General features: G+C 39.8%; 1 protein-coding gene across 13 annotated transcripts in view; it reads right to left on the bottom strand.

The window, feature by feature from the left end:
- Ptprt (protein tyrosine phosphatase receptor type T) overlaps positions 1–21836 on the bottom strand; it is a 1081821-nt gene that overhangs the window by 358203 nt on the left and 701782 nt on the right. For all 13 annotated transcript variants that reach the window (XR_005976047.1, XM_041670836.1, XM_041670844.1 and 10 more), the window contains exon 9: positions 8773–8882. Coding sequence is in view for 12 of the 13 variants with exons in the window: in XM_041670836.1 (XP_041526770.1) it covers positions 8773–8882 (110 nt within the window). In the remaining variant the exon portion in view is untranslated. The remainder of the gene's footprint in view (positions 1–8772; positions 8883–21836) is intronic.

The raw sequence follows: 21836 nt of genomic DNA, 5'->3' as shown, positions 1-21836 counted from the left end.
ACATATATAGATAGATTTATATATATATATGCATGCATTATATGCATATGTATGAACATACAAATCTCTATGCATATGCAAGTGTATCCATTTGTGTGTTTGCATGTGCTTGTCTATTATACATGTATCATATATGCATGCATATATATGTGTTTGTGCATATAGGCATGTACATACATATTCTATATGTGTGGGCCTAATCATCCAGGTGTTTGTATGACTATGTGTTCATGTGTTATGTGTCTGTATATATGTGTCTACATGCATTGAAACCACAAGAAATTAGAGCAAAGTTCTGTTCTTTGGTGCCAGTTGTAATGGAATTACTTCTTCCAAGTTAAGAGCAAAGTAAAAAGTAATGAAAAGAAAAGATCCAATTCGGTTGGGGAGGAGAAGAAAAGCCATCTGCTATTTCCTAAACAATGACAGAGATAAGCTGGAATCAATGGCAAATTTGAATTCCAGCCTCCAGGGGCTCGGAACTACCACCTGTCCTGATAGCAGATGAAAACTTGCAGCTCTAATTCATTTATGTCCTGAACACTAAAGGAGTCTGACCCAAACAGAAACACCACGCAGCCATTTAAAAGCAAAGCCGCACTGCCCAGACTGGCAGAATTCCATAGAAGTGAGTGGTAAAACATCAGCCATGAAAAGAGAACAACCAACGATGTTTAAAGACGTTCTCAGCAACTTACACACCGCCTCTGGGCAGTGTATTGAAAAGGACATGGCCACCAGGGGAAGTGTCCCTCACTAGTCATGTGACTGTGTACAGAGGGGTCCCCTACAAAGGTTCTGGTCCCACGCAGTGCATCAAAATGCAGTTCCATATAAGAAGCATGAAAGAGGCCACCCTGGGCAAATACAGGGATAAGATCATGGTTCATGTTCATCCTTCATCTCTCCAGGAGATTTTTTTCTTTAATCTAAAATTTCCCCTCAGCAAATGTCTGAATGATATTATGACAAGAAGTTCATGAGCTACAACTGGGAGCCTCTTGAGATGACGGGGCAGCTCTCCCAAGAGGTTACCGTCCTCTCTACCGTGAGCTGGAGCAATTCTAGGGAAGGAGTTAGGAAGCTGAGTATGGTATAAGGGTAAATACTAATCACAGATGCCTCATCAGATGTGAACACACACTTATTTATACTCACACCAGCACACACAAAAAAGACTCACAAAATATAAACTCTCCCACAAACACACCAACACTCAAACACAAATGTATTTGCATATCTACACTGCATTCCCATGCAATGGCTCCCACAGTTTACAGCTGAACTGAATGACTGATGTCTCTTCTGGAAAACCTATTGCCTGGAGAATGAGTTTCTGTTCTTAAGTAACATGTGCTACACATCTAATGATGTCTTTCACCATGTTCCCCGGCTCCATCACAGATACCCATGGTGTAATAGAATAAAACAGAGCACCCAAGGCAAATATATAGGCACCATTGGTATCTTGCAGGGGAATGACAGGTGGTAATAATGAACCTACGTGCATAAATGCAACTTACTTCAGCACACGTCTCCTTCCTTCAAGACTCTGAGAGTCAGAAATCAGCCTTTTCAAGCAGAGCTGTTCCTAGTAACATACCCGTCATCCTGCCTCTTATACTCAGACACCGTGCCCTGTCTGTGGCATCTACCCAGAGATGCCTACATGTCTAAAGTCTCTGGAAGGAAGCATCCTATGAGGAGTGAGTGATGAGCTGGGGGATCTAAAATAAGAAATGGCTCCCAGACATCTCAGAGCCCCGGCTTTTAAAATTTAGGAAATACCTCTGGGCAAATATTATGTGTTGTGTGCATGTGTATCTTTCTTAATTTTATGAAAAACAATAGAACCAATTTCTGCTATCTAGGAGAGGCGGAAGAGTCATAAATAAAGTCTGTGGTGGGCTACTGCATCTGAGTTATAAGAGGCAATTATCAAACATAAAGGGATGGTGATGCAATGCTGTCTCCCAGTGTGTCTGCCAATACCGCATACCCTATTCATGCAGTAATCTTGAGGGGGGAAAGGCCAACCAGGGCTTCTCAAAATTTAAGCCTTTAAGAGCATAGGCACCTTGCATCTATCTATGAATAAGGAATAAGTTGGCTTCAGTGTCTTGCATCGGAAGCAGGTAGAGGCTAGCCCACTAAGATGGAGTAAGCAATTGTCCAGGCTGTGTTTTTTTTTTAGCAGGTACTTAATAGGATAGTAGAGGCTGGGTTTATTTTGCATTGTACTTATTTGACATCTTGTATTATCTTCATTGAAGTTTCTTCAATAAATTTAAAATTAACAGGCAAACAAATATACTCAAATCACACAGCTAGGACCCTCTGAAAGAATTCCTTAGCTATTTGGACTGCAGTGAAACCTATCTAGCTATTCACTCATTGGTGTAACTATCTCATTATTCATTTACATACATTTCTCAAGGGTTCAAAATGTGATAAAAAAAATAGGTTCCTTTCTGCCAGGCAGTGGTGGTGCATGCCTTTAATCCCAGCACTCGGGAGGCAGAGGCAGGTGGATCTCTGTGAGTTCGAGGCAAGACTGGTCTACAAGAGTTAGTTTCAGGACAGACTCCAAAGCTACATAGAGAAACCCTGTCTGGAAAACAAAAGTGGGTTCCCTTCTTGGGAGAGTTTTAGGTTCAAAGTAAAACTGAGGAGTAATAAGAGGCAACACTAATCTTTAACCAGGTTTAAACCACTAAATAACTTAGACATAAATTCCCCATACCTCGTGATAAGACAAAGCACAGTTCTACACTTTCATTTAAAGAATGTTCAATGAGTACATATTATGCAGAACCTACAGTTTTGGGTGTTCAAGACTAAAGGCTGACATGGAATCAGAGAGCTGATGTTTTAAGTTCAGATCTGAAGGTCTGCTGGCTGAATTCCTTTCACTCAGCAGAGCTCAGCCTTCTCTTTACCCAAATCTTCACCTGATTGGCGGGGGCCCTATTCATATTATATAAGTCAATCTGGTTTATCCACAGTACACTTGTCTAGTTAATCTCACCCCAAACACTTCTACAAAAGTGTGCAGTGTAACGATTGACCGCACTTCTAGACATTGTGACCTAGCCAAGATAACACAGAAAATTAATCATCGCAGAGCCCATAACTCATGGTGCTAAAAGTCCAAGGGCTTAAATAAGGCTACAGTATGGTACATAATCAAATTGAGTGTGGTCTGTGGAAAAGCATTTAAAAAAGCAAGTGGCTAAAACGTAAACAAGAAGAATCAGTCTGGCACAAAGAGGGAAGTAGAGAGCAAATCCTCTTGTAAGTAAAGAACAGGAGGAACAAAACCTAACAAGGGAAAAAAGTCAGGAAGGATGGCGTTCTAAAGGTTGCAGGAAACTTGGGGAGCCTAAGAAAGTGATGGAAGGCTGGGGGAGCTGGGACATAGCAATTAATAGGAACTCAAATAGAAGAGGCAAGCAGAGGCTAGATGACTCAGTGTCCTAAAATGCAGGGGAGGTCAAGGAACATGATTGGCATGATGAAATCGGCAGTGCACTGGGAGTGGGGTATGGTTGGGTGCAGACAAGAGCCACTAAATGGTCCAGGAATCAGATGGCACTCAGAATAGGCTTGGTGGAAATGGGGCCATTTGGCCTGACCTGGGACTATTTGGGTAGGAGAAATGATAGAACTTCCTGTGGATTCTCTGTACAGCATCTGGGATAACAGATAATGTTCATATTTCTGTCATTAGCAATTCAAAACAATCATGAGGTTTCTTTATCTAGTTACCAGCCTGGCTTACCAGACCCCATAGTGGTCTGCATTATGGAAATCTTATATCCTAATTAACACAGATCTGTCTTAAATTATTCGAATTCAGGCTTAGGGTTGTATTAGTCATGATTCAGCGGATCCCTTCCTACCTCCTGTCCGTCTGGACCATATTGCATCCTTCCCAATGTTTCTCTGTGGACCATAGACATGAGAGCCCAGTATTGGTGGGGCCTAAGTACTCACTGTGCTCAAGCTAAAGGGCAGAAGGTGGTGTGTGCATGCATCCAGGTCCAGAAGCCTCCTCTTTGAGCCCTTAACCCTGATCTTACACACAGCTGGCTACCTCTCTCCATCAAAGTTGCTGTTCGCTCTGATCCTGCTCAAAGCTCCTCTGCCTCAGAACTCGCTGCCGTCTTGGAGTGCATTCTACTATGCTGATTTCCGGAGTCCCTGCTTTATGTTCAGGCTGAATCCAGCCATCTGTATGCTGGAAAAATATTGACAATTCTCCGACCTATCATACCTTTTAAAGGCGTTCCCACACAGCAATGCTGCCTTGTTTATTGAGGCAAAGTCTGTGTTTTGCTTAACTCTGAATGTTGGGTACCTAGAATAGCTTGCAAGATAAATGTCAATCAAGTCTAGTATAATCAAGACACCCATTCCTGCCTCATTAGGGTCTTCTCATTCCCGTTAAGCTTCTCAGATTTATACTCTGTAATTAGAAACTTGGTGATTTTGACTGCTAAACAGAAAGGCTTACTGGTAAGCTTCATATGTCTGAATTTTAAATATTTTCACACTTCGTTAACCCAGTTGCAAGTGTAACATCTTCTGGCCCAATTCCCTCATGTGGTGTGAATTTTATTTTGGGGCAGAGATGAGCACAATTAATTGAATTGGAACAAAAACACATATTGATTACTATTTTTCATGAGCTCTGAGCAGTTTGTCTCTCAGTGATTTTATTGAAGAACTTTGAGACAATTGCTTGACAGGTTTTTGCCCTAAGTGACCTCATTCCGGCTATTGTCATGGTCTGGGTTGGAGGAATTCTGGTTGTCCCTGTCCTTCTTTCACATCTAGGCCCTGACTGATGAACCTTGGAATCCCACTCAGGCGTCAAATCTGTGTGAATAGCAAGATTTCTACACTGTTGATGAAAATACTCGGCTCTTTGGAGCCCACCGTAAAGAGCATTCCTTAGCAGACAGCCATGTCTTCCATGCACGACTGTCATGCTTCCTTCAAGCAGATGTTTCTAGATGAGTTTGTAATTCTTTCACTACCTCCACTGCCTCCTTCTAAAGGTCCAAAAGGTGGAATTTTAGAATACCTTTCAGAACAGAGCTTGGTATGCTCAACTGTGCATGGGAGTTACCAGCGGAGGATCTTGCTGACTGAAGTTCTAATGCCATGGTTCTGTAGCTTGAGATTCTTCGCCTCTGGTGTGGTCAGATTATCAAATGGAGGCCAGAGTTCAAAGACAGAATGGTACTTAATCAAAGCCGCTTGGATTTGGGGGGTACAAGATTGTTTAAGGATAACTCCAGAGGTTGCTGTGTGATGTGGATTTAAAGGGGAAGAAATTTTGTTGGAGCACTGCTTGGACCCACTCTGTTTAAGATACATGGTTTCAGCAATGGGAACTAGTCTTTCTCTTTATCTCTCTCTGTATCTCTGTCTCTCTGTCTGTCTCTCTCTCTCATGTGTGTGTGTGGGTTTTTGTGTGTGCACACACATGTGTGCATGCTTTTGCTTTGGCTTTGGTGAGTCGAGGTTGGGTTGTATATAGAAAGGCACAGAAAATCCGAATTTCTCTTCCATTTGTGTCACCCTAGTTTTTTCTCTGTAACAAAATATTAGGGTTTTTGTTGAGGCTAGAAGAGAGTGCTTTGTAATTTATGGATTCCTCTCTGGAAATTACAGCTAGATCCTAATTTTAAAAAGCAAATTGGTTTCATCTAATTAAATTTGGAAATTGCCTCATAAACACATATTTCGCAATAGATGTCTCTAAAAGCAAGGTCTACTGCTTGTTCTCAGGGACAAGGCTAGCTTGAGCTCATTGTGGAGTGAACCCCACCTCTCTCTGCTCAAGAGTGCATGCTCTTCTGTCAACTGCAAGAACTTTCTAAAATCCCACGTTTCTAGGAAAGCTCTTCTCAGTTGTTATGAATCTATCAGGGTTTGGTTACACTGGAGACTGTGGCTCAGGAAGTACTGATGGGGCCTGGTGCATTGCATTTCTGAAGCTCCCAGGCAGTGCTGGTCCATGAGCCACACTGTGTTTTATCAGAGGCTTCTCCTGAGTTCAGGAGACAGGATATGCCATCCTAACTGATGACCGCGTGACATGTCACATTTCTGTCCCTCAATTTCCTCATTTCTATGCAGTGTTAATAGATAACACATTACTTCTAAATTCCAAGACTGTGCTAAATACGTATTTAATATGAACCCTTGCAGCAGCCTCATCTAGTAAATTACATTACTATTTTTCAAGGTTTTTGCCAGTCGAGAAGCCTGCAGTCCTAAGGGGATATCCGATGTGTCACAGTCCTCACACGGTAATGAGGCAAACTTGGATTCTGATCTGGTGCCTGACCTCCACATTAACATTCTTACCATGCTTTGTCCTCGTTAGCTTGTGACATGCACCGTCCCAGTCATGCTTACACACGGAATACAATGGACAAGACACACAAAAACAGAATCCCCCAAGAGTTTTGGTGTGTTCTCAAGTGGCTCACAGAAATGTCAGTCAGTAGCAATCTACTGGCCTTGGTTCTCTATAATCATAGCCCACAGAGTTACTTGAAAATATCGCCACAGAGCCCTCTCTAGAAGAGTCCATTATGGAAATTAATTCAGGTCTTCGAGTCTCCACATGGCACTGGGTTCACAATCAAATAAGTCAGACAAGATTCTCCATCTTCCTATTACCTTGTGTCTAAGGGCTCCAGAGATTGTACCTCACACAGATCCTACAAATCCACATATCTCACTCACAGCTGTGTTTGGGCCACTTCTCTGTCCATCTGTTTCTTTAGTCTAATCACAGAATGGCAAGTATTGCTTTGCTAGTCCAGAGCAATGCACAGTCCTATGATATAAAAGCTGATGAGCTCTTGAGAAAGAAGTCTATGCGGAGATTCAGGGACGCTTTTAAAAGAGTGGAACCTAGGGCTTTCCAAGAGCAGGTAAGTGCAAGAAGCAGAGCCTTTCATGACCAAGCTGTCATCATTTTGAATGAGAAAAATAAGGCAATTACCATGAGCTATTCATAAAGCTAAATTCACTCAATTTCAGAGACTTTTATTCTGAAATGATATCCTTTTGTAGCTTTGGAATTATGTCTTTTTAAATTAAATGTTAATAAGAGATGGTAAATTAGCTTATGTTGGTTTCTAAAATCTTTTCGATGTTGCTGGTCCATGAACTCTGAATGTGTATGCTTCTACAATGGAGAAATTTCACGTGATAGGACCATCACTCTCTAAATCATGGATCTTTACCCTGCTGTATGAAAAACAAGCTGCTATGAACAATAAATTTCCATGTCAGTTTGTCTGTCTCTGTCTCTTTCCTTCCCTTCCTCTATTTCTCTCTGATTGTGGTCTCTACAATGAAAAACACACAACTGTGAATTTATAGGATTTTTGTTTCAGACAATATTTTGACTATTCCCTACCTAGTCAAATGTGCCAATATGAATGTTTCTCTTTTAATAAACACAGAAGGAAATATTTTTCTCTGTGGCCCAAGAAGGATCATAGACATTATTGTGCTTGTATTTCTCCTTCCAAGCATTAATCCTGAGAGCTGTACCAAGGTCCCAGAAATAACTTTCTAAAATGAGGACATTATATAGATCTTTTGAAACCAGGTGTCCAGTGAGACAAGGTGTTTTGTACATGCTGATAACCTCTTGCTTCATAGATATCCGTGGACCATTCATGTCTCTAGAAAGCTTATGGGTGCATTAGATCAACCCTGATCCTTGACTCAAAAAAGCTTTACACTGTGCCTAGTTCCCTTCCAAGCACTTTGCGGGTGCCTGTCTCTGCATGGTTGCTTAGTGGCGTGAGTCCCTGAGCAGATTAGGTTTCACATCTCAGCCTGGGAGTGATGTGTTATAGTCTGAAGCAGTGATTGGCACTTACGTCTTATAGATGAGGGATCAGGTCTGAAGAAAGGAGGAGCTTACCAAGGAGGACCTGAGACTATGGACCAGCTTTTAGGACACAATGTATACCATTTTTAACTTCAGCATCCAGGCCCCTCATCTTTATCGCTCTGTTTTCTACTTTGTCCAGTATTAGAAGCTCATGCTGTCTCAGAATACATAAATTATAGGTAAGGCAATTTTACCCACATGCTGGTTCTTGACTTAGATTATCAGCCTTTGGGGAGATAGTTATGTTTTTGTTCTCCAACAGACCTCTAGAGAGCTTGGTTAATCATCTTCAGTTGTCTGCTTGGTAGGTGTGCTCCTCCTGAATATGATCTATTTCATGTATGATAAGAAAAAACCTTGTTGATGGGTGGGAGGATTAGGAACTACCAGTTGGCTAATGATATAATATGCTTTGCGTATACAGCAAGTTAAAACTTAGGAATCTTTTACCCTTGAAACAGAAAATAACTATAGGAGTCTTTCTAAAACCCATGAACTGATATATATATATATATATATATATATATATATATATATATATATATGGTGATTTGCCATGAGCACTGTGGTTTCTGTACAAACTTTAACTTCTGTCTTCCAGGTCTTTCTCTTTTACATCAGGACAACCTGATGCCTTAAACTATTGACCCATTTGTAGAAGAGATCACTCCTCCGAACCACGATAATATCAATGCAAGGCATATCCACATGTATTTGTCTTTGGGATAATCAAAACAGCCCAACTATATGCCCAAGTTGTGTCTCACTCACTTCTACGCCCTTGAAGTAGCTCACTGAATGAAGCTGAACTATCTGAAGCGGCACAGGAGCTTCCTTACCTCATAGAGTGTGATGACCCCATTGGTTTCATTGGGAGGTTTCCACTGGATGTAGATCTTCTCCTCAAAGGGCCCTCCCTGGATGGACTCAAGAGGAACAGCTCCTGGAACTGCAGAAGGGAAACGTTGTAAGCCTGATGTCACTTCCCACATCATTTCTCCAGTTCTACTCACCAAGACCACAGTCTATCAAAGTTTCTATAAAGGATTAGGCATTATATGTCATGACTGATGGTTGATACTACCTCTGCTTCAATCTCTTGACTTTGCACAAAAATGGCCACAGAAAATCTGTAAATGAATAAATATGGGTGTATTTTAATAAAACATCATATTCAAAATCAGACAGTGGGTTGGATTTGACTGACAGCTTCTCATTCACTCACTGAGCAAGCCTACTGGTGAAGTGAACCTAATTGGGCACAGAAAACCTAAGTAGGTTGTGATTTGATGCATAAAAAATGGCTTTGCCATCATTTTACCAACTCAGTTCCTGGGCCCTGCCAAGTGTTCTCCAACTTTATAAAATGCTTCCTTGGTTTCTTAATTCCTGTATCTAGCAGTAACCATGTGCCCAAATAGAAGAACCTCATCTTGCTCCAAGAAGTCAGCTGACTCATTTTGCTGCTGAGTCTCTTAATCCCTTGCTTGGTAGATGTGTAATATCCATTTGTTGGTTGGATGAAGAGGTTGATGCATGGCTTATGCCAATATTTCACCCTAATGAGCACACTTTTCTTGAGATTGCTTCTATAATAGGCCAGTCTTTCCTTCAGCATCTTCTGGTTGATTCTAGCATCCTCTCACAACAGGCTGGAGGATGCTGAGCCAGAAAGAAAATGATTCCCCAAACTTCCACTTATAAGCCTTTAGAGGATGAAGAATTCATGTAAATCATTACCAGATCTATTTATACTTCAGCATAATAAAAGCAGGTATTCTTACTAAGTGCTTACTCTTTGATCGAAACTTTACATAGATTATTTCACTTAAGCTACAAAACAACTCTGCCTAGTGTGTATTATCTCCATGCTGATAAAGGAAGTGAAGTTTTGAGAATTAAGTAACTTGGTCAAGGTCATATACTCTTAGGTTCTAAAGAGGGAACGGAACACCTGTCTCAGAACTTCAGCGCATATAATCTTAATCATCATGCTATGCTTCTCTGGATAGAGCCTCAGCCATATGCTGTAATCAGTTCCCCATTGTCAAATTAAAATTTATTTCCTGAGAAACCACCACACTGCTTTCCAAAGTGGTTGCACAAGTTTGCATTCCCACCAGCAATGGATGAGTGTACCCCTTTCTCCACAACCTCTCCAACAAAGGCTATCATTGGTGTTTTTTATTTTAGCCATTCTGACAGGTGTAAGATGGTATCTTAAAGTTGTCTTGATTTGCATTTCCCTGATCGCCAAGGAAGTTGAGCATGACCTTAAGTGTCTTTTGGCCATTTGAAGTTCTTCTGTTGAGAATTCTCTGTTCAGCTCAATGCCCCATTTTATAATTGAGTTGATTAGCCTTTTACGGTCTAGTTTCTTGAGATCTTTATATATTTTGGAGATCAGACCTTTGTCAGTTGCGGGGTTGGTGAAGATCTTCTCCCAGTCAGTGGGTTGCCTTTGTGTCTTAGCGACAGTGTCCTTTGCTTTACAGAAGCTTCTCAGTCTCGGGAGGTCCCATTTATTCAATGAGGTCCTTAATGTCTGTGCTGCTGGGGTTATATGTAGGAAGTGGTCTCCTGTGCCCATGTGTTGTAGATTACTGATCAACTTACCCTTGGACCCAGCAATACCACTCTTGGGAATATACCCAAGAGAGGCCTTATCATACAACAAAAGTTTATGCTCTACGATGTTCATAGCAGCATTGTTTGTGATAGCCAGAACCTGGAAACAACCTAGATACCCTTCAATGGAAGAATGGATGAAGAAAGTATGGAATATATACATATTAGAGTACTACTCAGCAGTAAAAATAGAAAACACTATCCTGAGTGAGGTAAGCCAGACCCAGAAAGAGGAACATGGGATGTACTCACTCATATTTGGTTTCTAGCCACAAACCAAGGACATTGAGCCTATAATTAGTGATCCTAGAGAAGCTAAATAAGGAGAACCCAAAGAAAAACATATAGGCATCCTCCTGAATATTAACCTTCAGCAGGCGATGAAAGGAGACAGAGACAGAGACCCACATTGGAGCACCGGACAGAAATCTCAAGGTCCAAATCAGGAGCAGAAGGAGAGAGAGCACGAGCAAGGAACTCAGGACCGCAAGGGGTGCACCCACACACTGAGACAATGGGGATGTTCTACTGGGAACTCACCAAGGCCAGCTGGCCTGGGTCTGGAAAAGCCTGGGATAAAACTGGACTCTCTGAACATAGCGAACAATGAGGACAACTGAGAAGTCAAGAACAATGGCAATGGGTTTCTGATCCTACTGCACGCACTGGCTTTGTGGGAGCCTAGGCAGTTTGGATGCTCAACTTACTAGATCTGGATGGAGGTGCGGGTTCCTTGGACTTCCCACAGCACAGGGAACCCTGAATGCTTTTCGGGTTGAGGTGGGGGGGGACTTAATTGGGGGAGGGGGAGGGAAATGGGAGGCCGTGGCGGGGAAGAGACAGAAATTTTTAATAAATAAATAAATTAATAAAAAAACAAAAAAAAACAAATTAAAATTTATTTAAGTTTTTCTCATTATGGTCATGATGCATATAATTGGTTGATATTAAGAATATACAAAAAGATCTTCTGGTCGGCACCATGTTCTCTTAAGATATATTATAGCTTCGGTTTAGTATTTTTATGGGTCTCCTGAGTGTGCGAATGAGTGGGTCTCTGATTCTTGTGCCTCTCTTGGGCTTCCTTCCTTCTTTTGGTTTGCCTTGTACAATTTTGATAATATTTGTAAAGTATCACTATATTTTATTTTTTTGTTATTTTGCTATCTCATAGAAGCTTGTCCTTTCCTAATCAGAGACGGAAAGAGAGTGGATCTGTATGGAGGATCAGGGAGATGTAGAAGGAAGGGAAACAGTGCAATCAAGATATAGTATATGAGAAAAGAATCAATTTTCAATAAAAGGGTTAAAAGGGAAAATAGAAATAAAAAATGAAAAAAATGAATAAAACAAAAATCTTAAAAGAGGATGAACAAAATTACTCATACCCAAATCCAAAGATAGCTTTCCAGTAATGTGTGGGAATATAGCTGCATATACATCTTTTAAATATAAAATCTGAATTTACTTTTTGTCAAAATTAATCTATACTGTGTATGCTGTATTTTACTTTCTTTCATATCTAGAAAGGCATAGACCTTAAAAATTCCTAAAATTCTAATGTTCTTTTGAGATCAAACATTTTAACGGCCACTTGGAAGCATGTGACTGTATTGTGGTCATAATAACTCTCTCTTTTTATTGAGTGTAAAGCTGTTGGAAAATTTCATTGTTGTGGATATCATGAAGTTAAACATGCATTTTATAATTACCACACAAAGTACAGGTTTTCTTATAAGATGGTCATTTGTTCTTTGTTGCTGAACTCCGTTCCCCCATCTCTCTGCACTTGCCTGTGTGTTTTTATGCTTCTAGTGCCCCTGTTCACCTCTTTACTTAAAACCCACCTTTCCACTCTCGTGGGCTCCTTTGGAGCATCATTACCTTGACCAAAACTCACTCCCACAAAAATGCACACATAAAAATTAGAAACTCAGAGCTATATGCAAGAGACAACATACAATATTTGAAACTCTGAGTCTGGGTCACCTGACTTAATATAATATTTTCCAGTTCCATCCATGTTCTGGCAAATTTCACAGTTTCAGCTTTTTTGATGGGCATTCTTATACAAAAGAGTCTGCATGCAACTTTGCTTGTGTCCTCAAGAAAATTTGTGGCAATTAATTTACTAGGCCTAAGTAGATCCTATTTTTAGAGATTTTGACACATATTACCAGATTGCCTCCCAGAAAGTCTGTGTGAGTCTGGGCTCCTAGCAGAAGAATATGCCTAGGCCTGGTTTCTTCCCACACTGACTATTTAAAAAATTAAGTATATGTGCCATTTTTAGAATACTGGAAAGTAGAACTTTTTCCACTTTTAATTAGTCATTTGCATTGGTTCTTTTTAGGAGCATGCTCTCTACACCCCGTGCTCAGTTTCCTGTATGTGTCTTCATTTTTGCTCATCTTTATCTTATGGCATTGTCACTACTATCCCTTTGTAAAGACACATTTGTTTTTGCATAGTTTACAAATTTTTTTTTGGTGACTGTTAGTCTTTTTGTTTTTGCAGGAATTTTGGTGTAGGAGGTCCTTCTGTCTTTGTGTTGCTTTCATTAGTTAATAAAGAAACTGCTTTGGGCCTTTTGACAGGGCAGAAGTTAGGTAGGTGAGAAAAATTAAACAGATTGCTGGGAGGAAGAAGGCAGAGTCAGAGAAACTAAATGAAACCTCCAGAGACAGACGCTGGGAATTTTACCCGGTAAGCCACTGCCACACGGCGATACACAGATTACTAGAAATAGGTTAAATTAAGATGTAAGAGTTAGCCAATAAGAAGCCAAGCAGTGATTTAATTAATACAGATTCTGTGTGGTTATTTCAGGGCTAAGCTAGCCAGGTGGCCAGGAAGAACAAGCGGCCCCCTCCTCCTACAGATTTTCACTTGCCTTTTAAAGTTTTTAAGTACAAACTTTAAAGTTCTACAGCTTTTAAAATGAGTCAAAATTCTTATTGCTTCTTCCTAACCCCCTTTCCCTCTCCACAAACATATCTTAATTAATGTGATGAGGGGACTGTTACTGACATTAAGATTAACCAACTAACAAAGGGAAATGTGACCAAATCCAAAGCTTGTGATCCAGGGAACATTAAATAAATGTGTTAAATAGCTATACCTGTAATTATTTCATTCAAATTATCAGAACTCTCAGGTAAGGGTATATAATACTAGGAGAACGATGAGCAAAGAAAAAGCTAGGCTAGCAAGCCAGGACACTGAGTGGCATGTAAGTCAGAGTTGATGGATAAATAGAGTACTTAGAGAAAAGGGAGTATTGGGAGTGTGGTGGATAGCTTTCTGAGGTCAAGAGTGGAAAAAGGAAAATCAGTTAAGTCTGCAGTCATTTTGGAGATAAAGGATGTTAGCTTGCAGCAGGGCGAGGAGTCTAGAAGAGACATGAACTGTAGAATTCTTTCATGCTAAACCAGCATGAATTGATGATGATGGATGAGGGCAAAGATGACAGGATGTGTCAGGGAGGGCCCCAGCACTGTTAAATATAACTGAGGAAATCAGGCTATTGTTCATATAGGGAAGGATCTTAAAGGATGACTAATTTTGGAGAGAAATTGTGAGCTCAACTTTTCTGCATGTTCTTGAGGTATATGTAGAACACCCAACCAGAGTGGGTGAATAGCCTTTGGAGAGACAAGGTCAAGGCCAAAGTTTGGATATTAAAATCGTATCCTGGGAATAGGTCTAGCAGCAAAAGCAAGAGAAGAGAGGAAAGGCAGTTTCCAGACTCAGCTAAGAGAAACTTGTCTCAACAGTGAGGAGAAAAACACATGGGGGCACTAGGAGCCAGTGTTGAAGAGAAGCAACTAGGAAAGCAGAAAGTTGAGTTGTCACTGCAGCAGCTATGGAGGGAGAGGGAGTTGGGATAGGACTGCTTAGCAGTCAGTGATGGATATGGTTGAATGGTCAACTCAGATGTGGCCTTGAGATTGCTAATGAACCTAGTATCCAACACTTGCATCAAGAGTAATAATACTGTAGGGAGACTGGTTGTGTAAACACTACATGGAGAGGGCTAAAAAAGAAGTAGAAGATAAAGGGCAATGAGCAAAATCTTTTCATTAAGAAGATCAAGAAAATGTAAAAGATGAGAGAGATGAGATGTGAGGCAAAAAAAATAAACCAGTTCATTTACAAAGATTGGAAGGGTTACCATGGCTAGGCTAGTCAAAAATAATCCCCAAAGGGCCACAAGTTGGAAGGGTGGAGAAGAGGAAAGGGGCTGACTTGGGAGCACCCTGGAAAGACAAGAGCAGGAATGTGTGGGGAGAAGTCCCTTTTTCACTGTGACAGGTGAAAGGAGGATGAAGTGATGAAGCTGCTTAGGCAGGGGAACCTCAGTAGCCTAATGTTAAAGAGGGAGCTCATCTGCCTTCCAGCAGTGCAAGACAGTAGCGAGAGCTGAGATGGTCGAATCACTGAGTAGACAGTAGAATGAAGAGAGAAATGGGGCTTCTACTGATTCATCTGAATGTTTGTCTGAAGGTGGGGAGGGTTTGTCTAGCAGAAGAGGGGCTCCCTGTTGAGTAGCAGATGGTTAGCTTAGCAGGAAAGGCTGAGAGATGGCGATGGATGAGGGCCTGTCTGATGGGGGTTATGATGGTGATATTCAAGCTAGTAGGACTAGGCTACCTTGTCTTTCCAGCTGAGGGCAGGTTCTCTTTCTTGTTACAGATCAGGCCAATAGAAAACACCAATGAGTAATTATTTTATGACTTTTTATTGACTACCATTTTTTTTCTTTTTATACCTAATCCTGTCATCCATCTGGAATTTATTTTCTCCATTGCACACAGTAGAAATTTTACCCATAATTCTTTCAGTGTTCTTAGGACAATTATTTGGCCAGTGAAAACTTTCCACTATGATTTAAAATGCCACATTTCCACGATGGGTTATTTTATAGCCTGGCATATGTTTCAGCCTTCACTGAGTCATAGATCCTAGTATGACACTACCTCCTTATTAAGTTTGGGATGATATGTTTTAACACTTGACAGAACAAGCCCTTCTCTTTCATTATTATTCCCTTTCCATGTTTCTGGGGGTGTGGTTATCCCGTTATTCTTCAAGAAGAACACACACGTGTGATCCTAGGGCTTAGGAGGTAGAGAAGAAAGGATGAGAGGCTCAAAGTCATCCTTGTCTACATACCATTTGGGAGTAAACACGGTTACATAAGAACCAGTGTCAAAAAAAGTCAGAAGAACTTAGAAATAATTTTATAAAATTTCAAAGCTATTCCAACAGAACTGATTCTTGCAGATTCATTTTTATCTTTTTTTGAGGGCAAAGAACAGGTCTATAACTATGGGTCCTTCTAATCTGTAACACTATTTAAATCTTCCTTCATTAATACCTCTAATTGTATACCTTAATTAAAGCTATGGAGTATTTTTTGTTTTGTGTTCTATAAATTGCATTTTAATAATTTTATTATTTTCTTCCTCTTGCTTTGTATTATATTAAAAAGCTTCTCTTTTTCTTTGCCCTAATATAAAATCTATAAAATTTGTCTGTTTTTACAGGATGATAATGGAATAATCACATGATGATTACATAAGAAGCAAGGTGTTATACCCTCTATGCCTCTCATCACTGACTCCTTCTTTCCTCTTTACCACTGACATCAACATACCAGATATTACAGAACTTCATCTTAATCACCCCAAATTCTTATTTGGTGTCAACAATATAATCGCATGACCCAGAATAACAGGTCATCTAGTTTTTCTTTCTTCTCTTCACACATGAAGATCAAATGTTCCAAGACTTCCATTCATCATTCTAGGACATCTGGAGATCCATCAGCCGTGTTTTATTACTCTTCAGTTCATGAATGTCATTTTCCCAGGTTTATCTTATCGTTCCAGCTCAGACTGAACATAGAGTTATTTCCAGATGGGTCTCTCTTGTGCCTGGCTCACATGAATATATGAATTTTTTAAAAACCTGTTTGAATGTATACTCGACTCCATTAAGGTGGACCCAACACTTCGGCTGCAATTGAGAATCTTTTGTTAGAAGAAATAGAGACTTCAGCTCTCATATTCTAGGTCCTACCTATCTACATCCCATGGGCTTTTATCATCTGTCATTTGGGGTGTGGCTCACTAATCCTGGTTGACTTGAAAGGGGCTTCCACCTCCAAGGCCAGACAGACCCACTCCAGGCGTGGTCTGCCCTTCTTGCAGACAGGCTAAAGTTGGCAGATGCTCTGGACGCCTGCTTCTTGAGACGGTGCTTCCTAGTCAGCCCTTTGTCATCACAACACCCTCCAGTGCCTGAATGGACCAGCTTGAGATGATAGACCCTTCCTCTCAGTGCATCCATAGATACCAAGGTGTACTTAGGAATAGATGGACCAAAGAGATTATCAGTGTACAAATTCCCTGAGTCATACCAAATTGCTTTCCAAAGTTATGCGAGAATTTTAGACTCTCTTGTTCAGTGTTCTATAAGGTTGTATATTCTGATAGCCTTAAAAATACTTGGCATCATCAGCTTTGAAAGCCTAGGCTACCTGGTAAGTGATTTCACAGAGATTTCTGTCTGTTCTTCCCTATTTACTAAATGAGTTGAGGATCTGTTAATATTTGTTGGCTGCAATGCCTCTTTGTGTTGATTTACTGGTTTCTTTATTTCATAAAACAAGTCTTATTTTTTTTAAAAAAAAAAAAAAACAACTTTCTGAGGGCTGGGCCGCACCTCAGGGGCAGAGTATCTGCCTGTCATATTCAGAGCCCTGGGTTCTATCCCCCACACAACAACAACAGGACATTTCTCTGTTTGTGTCTTATATTTGCCTTTGGATATAAATCAGTTGTTTATTTTAATATGGTTGAATTCACCAGAGACTTTCAATTTTTATTTGAGAGTTTAGAGAGAAAGGTAAACAGTAGCAGACACTGTTGGTGCCCTAGCCCCATTCTACTGAAAGACACACAGTCTCAAACACCTCATTTTCTCTTTAGTTAAGGCCATGGGATAAACCCTGTGACCACACAGGGGAATTAAGGAGTTTTAGTTAAGTTTTAAAGACATCTGGTAATCACGAGAGAAAGGAAGTTGACGGATGGGTATCCATGTTTCTTCATCACTGTTTTGGTTACTCCACATCCTACTGGCTTTCATCTCCGTCTTAAACATTGAAGTGTTGGTGGCTGTATGGTTAGGGGTGGGGTTAGTAGTGGTGATGGCAGTGAAGAAGACAATAAGACATTTTCCAATTCATGGTAGACTAATGCTATCATCAATGACTCTAAGCATGAATCACCAGGAAAACAAAACTGAAAACTAAAAATGACACCTAAAAACCATTGAAAATAAAAGTTTTGCTTTTAAAAATACTCATTGCATGCATTTGTACTCATCTTTCAAGGAGAAAGAGTGAATGAGTCAGTGGCTGTGTTTGGGCTCTGTTCTAAAATCCAGCATTTGATGGAATTGCTGGCTAATATATATCGCCCTGATTCATTCTTTCCTCCCCTGCAGCTCCCTCTCCGTGTCCAATGTGGCCACCTAAATAGCCTTCCACTGAAATCCTTGTAGATTTAGCTTCTGAGAAACCCAAACAAAATAGTCATGTTGAAGAAATGCTTTCTCTCTTTCAAGGTCTAACAGTATTTTTTAAATGCTTCTAAAAATTTGGAAGTGATGCCTTTGATAAAATGATCTTTCTTAAGTGCACACCTGCAGTCTAGCATCATTTACCAAAATAAATTACAGGACTGATGTGCCATGCTGCTTTTAACTTCAATCACGTTCCCATGCAGGTATGAGTCCGGAAGTTCTGTTTTGTTTAGCCATTCTGATAGACCAAACCTGCATGCACATTGTGTTCTCTTAATGAATCTCCAAAGATGGAGATGGCTCAGTGGTTAAAAGCACTGGATACTTTTCTCACAAGCTGAGTATTGAACTTCTTCAAGTCTGTCTTAAGTAGCCATCTTTTCTTAGCATAAATAAACTTTTGAATCCGTTACACACATTAAAAATGTTTGTGGTTTTTTGTTGTAATTGCTTGAAGATAATTCGCCTCTTATATTAGTCTATTTGTATGATGTCGTATTTTCCCATCATAAGTATAATGTACCTATTTGGCAGGGGGGGGGCTTCTTGAATGTCCTTTGTCTACATTTTTATTGCAATTATAAATAGTATCTTTCAAAAATACCACATCCCTGTTAGGCAAATAGAAATGGAATATGTTCCTCAATGTGGATGTCTTGGGAAATATACCAGTTTTAATTCTAATATTTGTATTCAGACTCCTTTGGGTTATCTATGTAAATAATCACAGCATCTGTAGCTAATGACAGTCTTTTTTTTTTCCAATATTTTAGCTCATTTTATTTTTGTCTTTTAGGGTCAACAATACAGTATTTAATGGGAATAATGATAGACATATGTGTTTTTCCAATTTCAAAGATAATGATGCTATTCTTTTATCCGTGCATGTGGTGTTTGTAGGTCACTTGTAGTTATCATTTGGCAGGTTAAAAGGTCCATTTCACTTATCATATTCAAGGAAATTTTATTTTGAAATCCTGCTGGGCTTTAACGGAATCCACTGTAGTAATGATACATTTCCTCCCCTCTCTTAGGATGTTAATGCAGTGAATTATATAAATAGATATTGCAAAGTTTAACAATGTTGCAAAGTTTAAGCCACTTCTTTCTTTAAATATATTTTTGACTCATATATGTGTTACTGGGTTGTTCAGCTCTCTTTTGATTGGGACATCTACACTTAATTTCCTTCTCTCATTGTGAACTTGTCTGCCTTGGAAGTCAAGATTATGGTCCCATCATGAATTAGGGCAGGGGGTGCTGGTATTTCCCCTCTATGAATGGTTGTGAGTAGCTGGAGAATACAAATTCCCACAATGATGATTCGACCACATGTGTAAAACCAAGTCAAACTTTTCAACCATTAAACTATTTCTTCATTGAAAAAGTCTATGCCATTGGTTCTATTTCTGAATATATTGTAGAACTACATGAAAAAATTTCTCTTTACTAGGTTTTAAATATATGTCTAAGAATTTTTCCATGTCAGAAAATATTTCAATGTTAATATAAAATTATATTTGGAATCTTTTAAAACTCTTTTGTGTGTGTGTGCATGTGTGTGAAATTAACTCTGTACAAGTGGATAAAACAAATAAACATCTCATTAATTTAGTTCTAGTGAACTTCATTCAATGACCTTGCTTTTATTTATAGATTTTATTCCTTAACTACACATCTAGCAAATAGTTTTGAACTCTTACGATCATTGTGGGGGAAATCATAGCTTTACAATGTTAATTTCCATTTTAGGGACATATTCCATATCAGTTTTTACTTAACTATTCTTAAGACTAGATATTAGCATTTTCTTTATAAAACCAACAACAAAAAGGTCTTTTTATCTCTAATTCCTGGGGGAGCCTAGTTTTACAATATCAGATCCTTTCCTCTTTAATAAAAATGGAGTCCTTTTTATCTGACCAGAAACCTGTCTTTATGAAACTCATAAAAGGTATTTTCAGAGGTGGGAATATTATAAATGGTCTGGCTTTGTGGGACATTCTGTTAATGACTGAGGCCCAGTTCTGTTTCTCTACCTCAAAGGGAAAGGAAAGAATAGAACACGTGCATGCTTTATTTGACAAGGATTCTGTTTGTCTTGTGAGGATGTGTACTCAGAGCATTTAGAGAAATAAACAGGTATGAGGAGGGTTTGGTGTAAGTGGTCCTTCTTTCTATGTGTTGCTTGCATTGGTTAATGAATAAAGAAACTGCCTTGGCCTGATAGGGAAAACTTAGGTAGGCGGGGAAGATGGAACTGAATTCTGGGAGGAAGAAAGCAGAGTCAGAGAGACACCATGGATCTGCTGCTGGAGATAGATGTGCTGAAACTCTGCTGGTAGGCTGTGACCTCATGATGATACACAGATTAATAAAGATAGGTTAAATTAATATGTAAGAGTTAGCCAATAAGAAGTTGGAGCTAATGGGCCAAGCAGTGATTTGATTAATACAGTTTCTGTGTGATTATTTCAGTTCTGGGTGGCCAGGACAAACAAGTGGCCTTCCAGTTACAAGGGTACTCTACAGAGAGACTTTCTAGGTGTTTAAGGAGGGCCAGCCTGTAGTGTCCAGAACATTGTACTTCCTCTATTTGGACTGTCTCCTTCTAATGATGTATTAATGTCCTTTCCATGTTGAGATGTTTAGTCTCAGTGCTCAATTTGGTAAGATGTAGAAGAAAGAGAAAGCAAGCAGAGCACAAGTATCCATCTTTTTGGCTGCAGAAATGATGTAACAGTGGTTTCAAGCCCTCATACCACCCCCAGCCATGCCTTGATTTCTGTGCTCTGCTCTTGAAACTGTAAAGTCAAGATAAACACTTCCTCCTGAAGTTGTTGCTGTTCGAGCTTCTCATCCTAGCAACAGGAAATGTGAACAAGTTACTTTCCTTACATGTACACTGGACATCGGCTTCAAGTAAGAGCCTTCATTCTGTGCACTGGGGCCTGACATCTGGAGTTGAGCTCTTGGTAGTCCAACCCTACCTTTAGCCCTGACTCTTAGGGGTTAGCTTTCCATGCAGCTCTGTATTAGCTCCGCCTGCTATAGCTGTGTTACATTCTCTTATGGCACTCAGGATACTTTCCATTCTTTGGGAAGGCATCTCAAGAAAAGATCACCATTTTAAATCAAAACTTACATTCTCATCACTTGGACTATAAGCTACTACTGGACCCATTTTGCCAGGGTTTTGTTTTGTTTGTACTTGTTTGCTGTGTAACCTGGGGCAAGTTACTTAACATCTTCAAGTAGAATTATTTTTGCTTTAAGGAGGGTATGAAACTGGCATCTTTCTCATAGTTTGTCATGAGCATTTAATATTTCAACACCATAATGTACTGAGCAAGGCACAAACTAAGTGCCCTGTGTTCTTGTCCCTCCCTAGGATTCCACTGTGTTCCCCCAAGAGCTGCTTTAATAAGGATTGTGATAAAGGGTATCACACTTTGAATTCTGTAGATTGTTCTTATTTCCAATGTGTCTCTGCCTCAAGCTCCTTTTCTGGAATGATACAATATTACCTACCACAGAAGCTGTATCTTCTCATGACTTAGCAGGGATGCTAAACAGATCTAACAATGGTCTTCGGACTTCTTCAATAAATAATTGTAAACTTTATTTTGTCTCTTAGGGTTCAAGATTCATTGATTTGATAACATATTTATGTGTGCGCATT

This window comes from Microtus oregoni, unplaced genomic scaffold (assembly GCF_018167655.1).
Source record: "Microtus oregoni isolate MIOR12 unplaced genomic scaffold, Mior012 000020F_ref0000438, whole genome shotgun sequence".
In the NCBI taxonomy this organism is placed as follows: domain Eukaryota; kingdom Metazoa; phylum Chordata; class Mammalia; order Rodentia; family Cricetidae; genus Microtus; species Microtus oregoni.
Note: the sequence above shows the minus strand (reverse complement) of the source record. Positions and strands in the feature narration are given on the sequence as shown.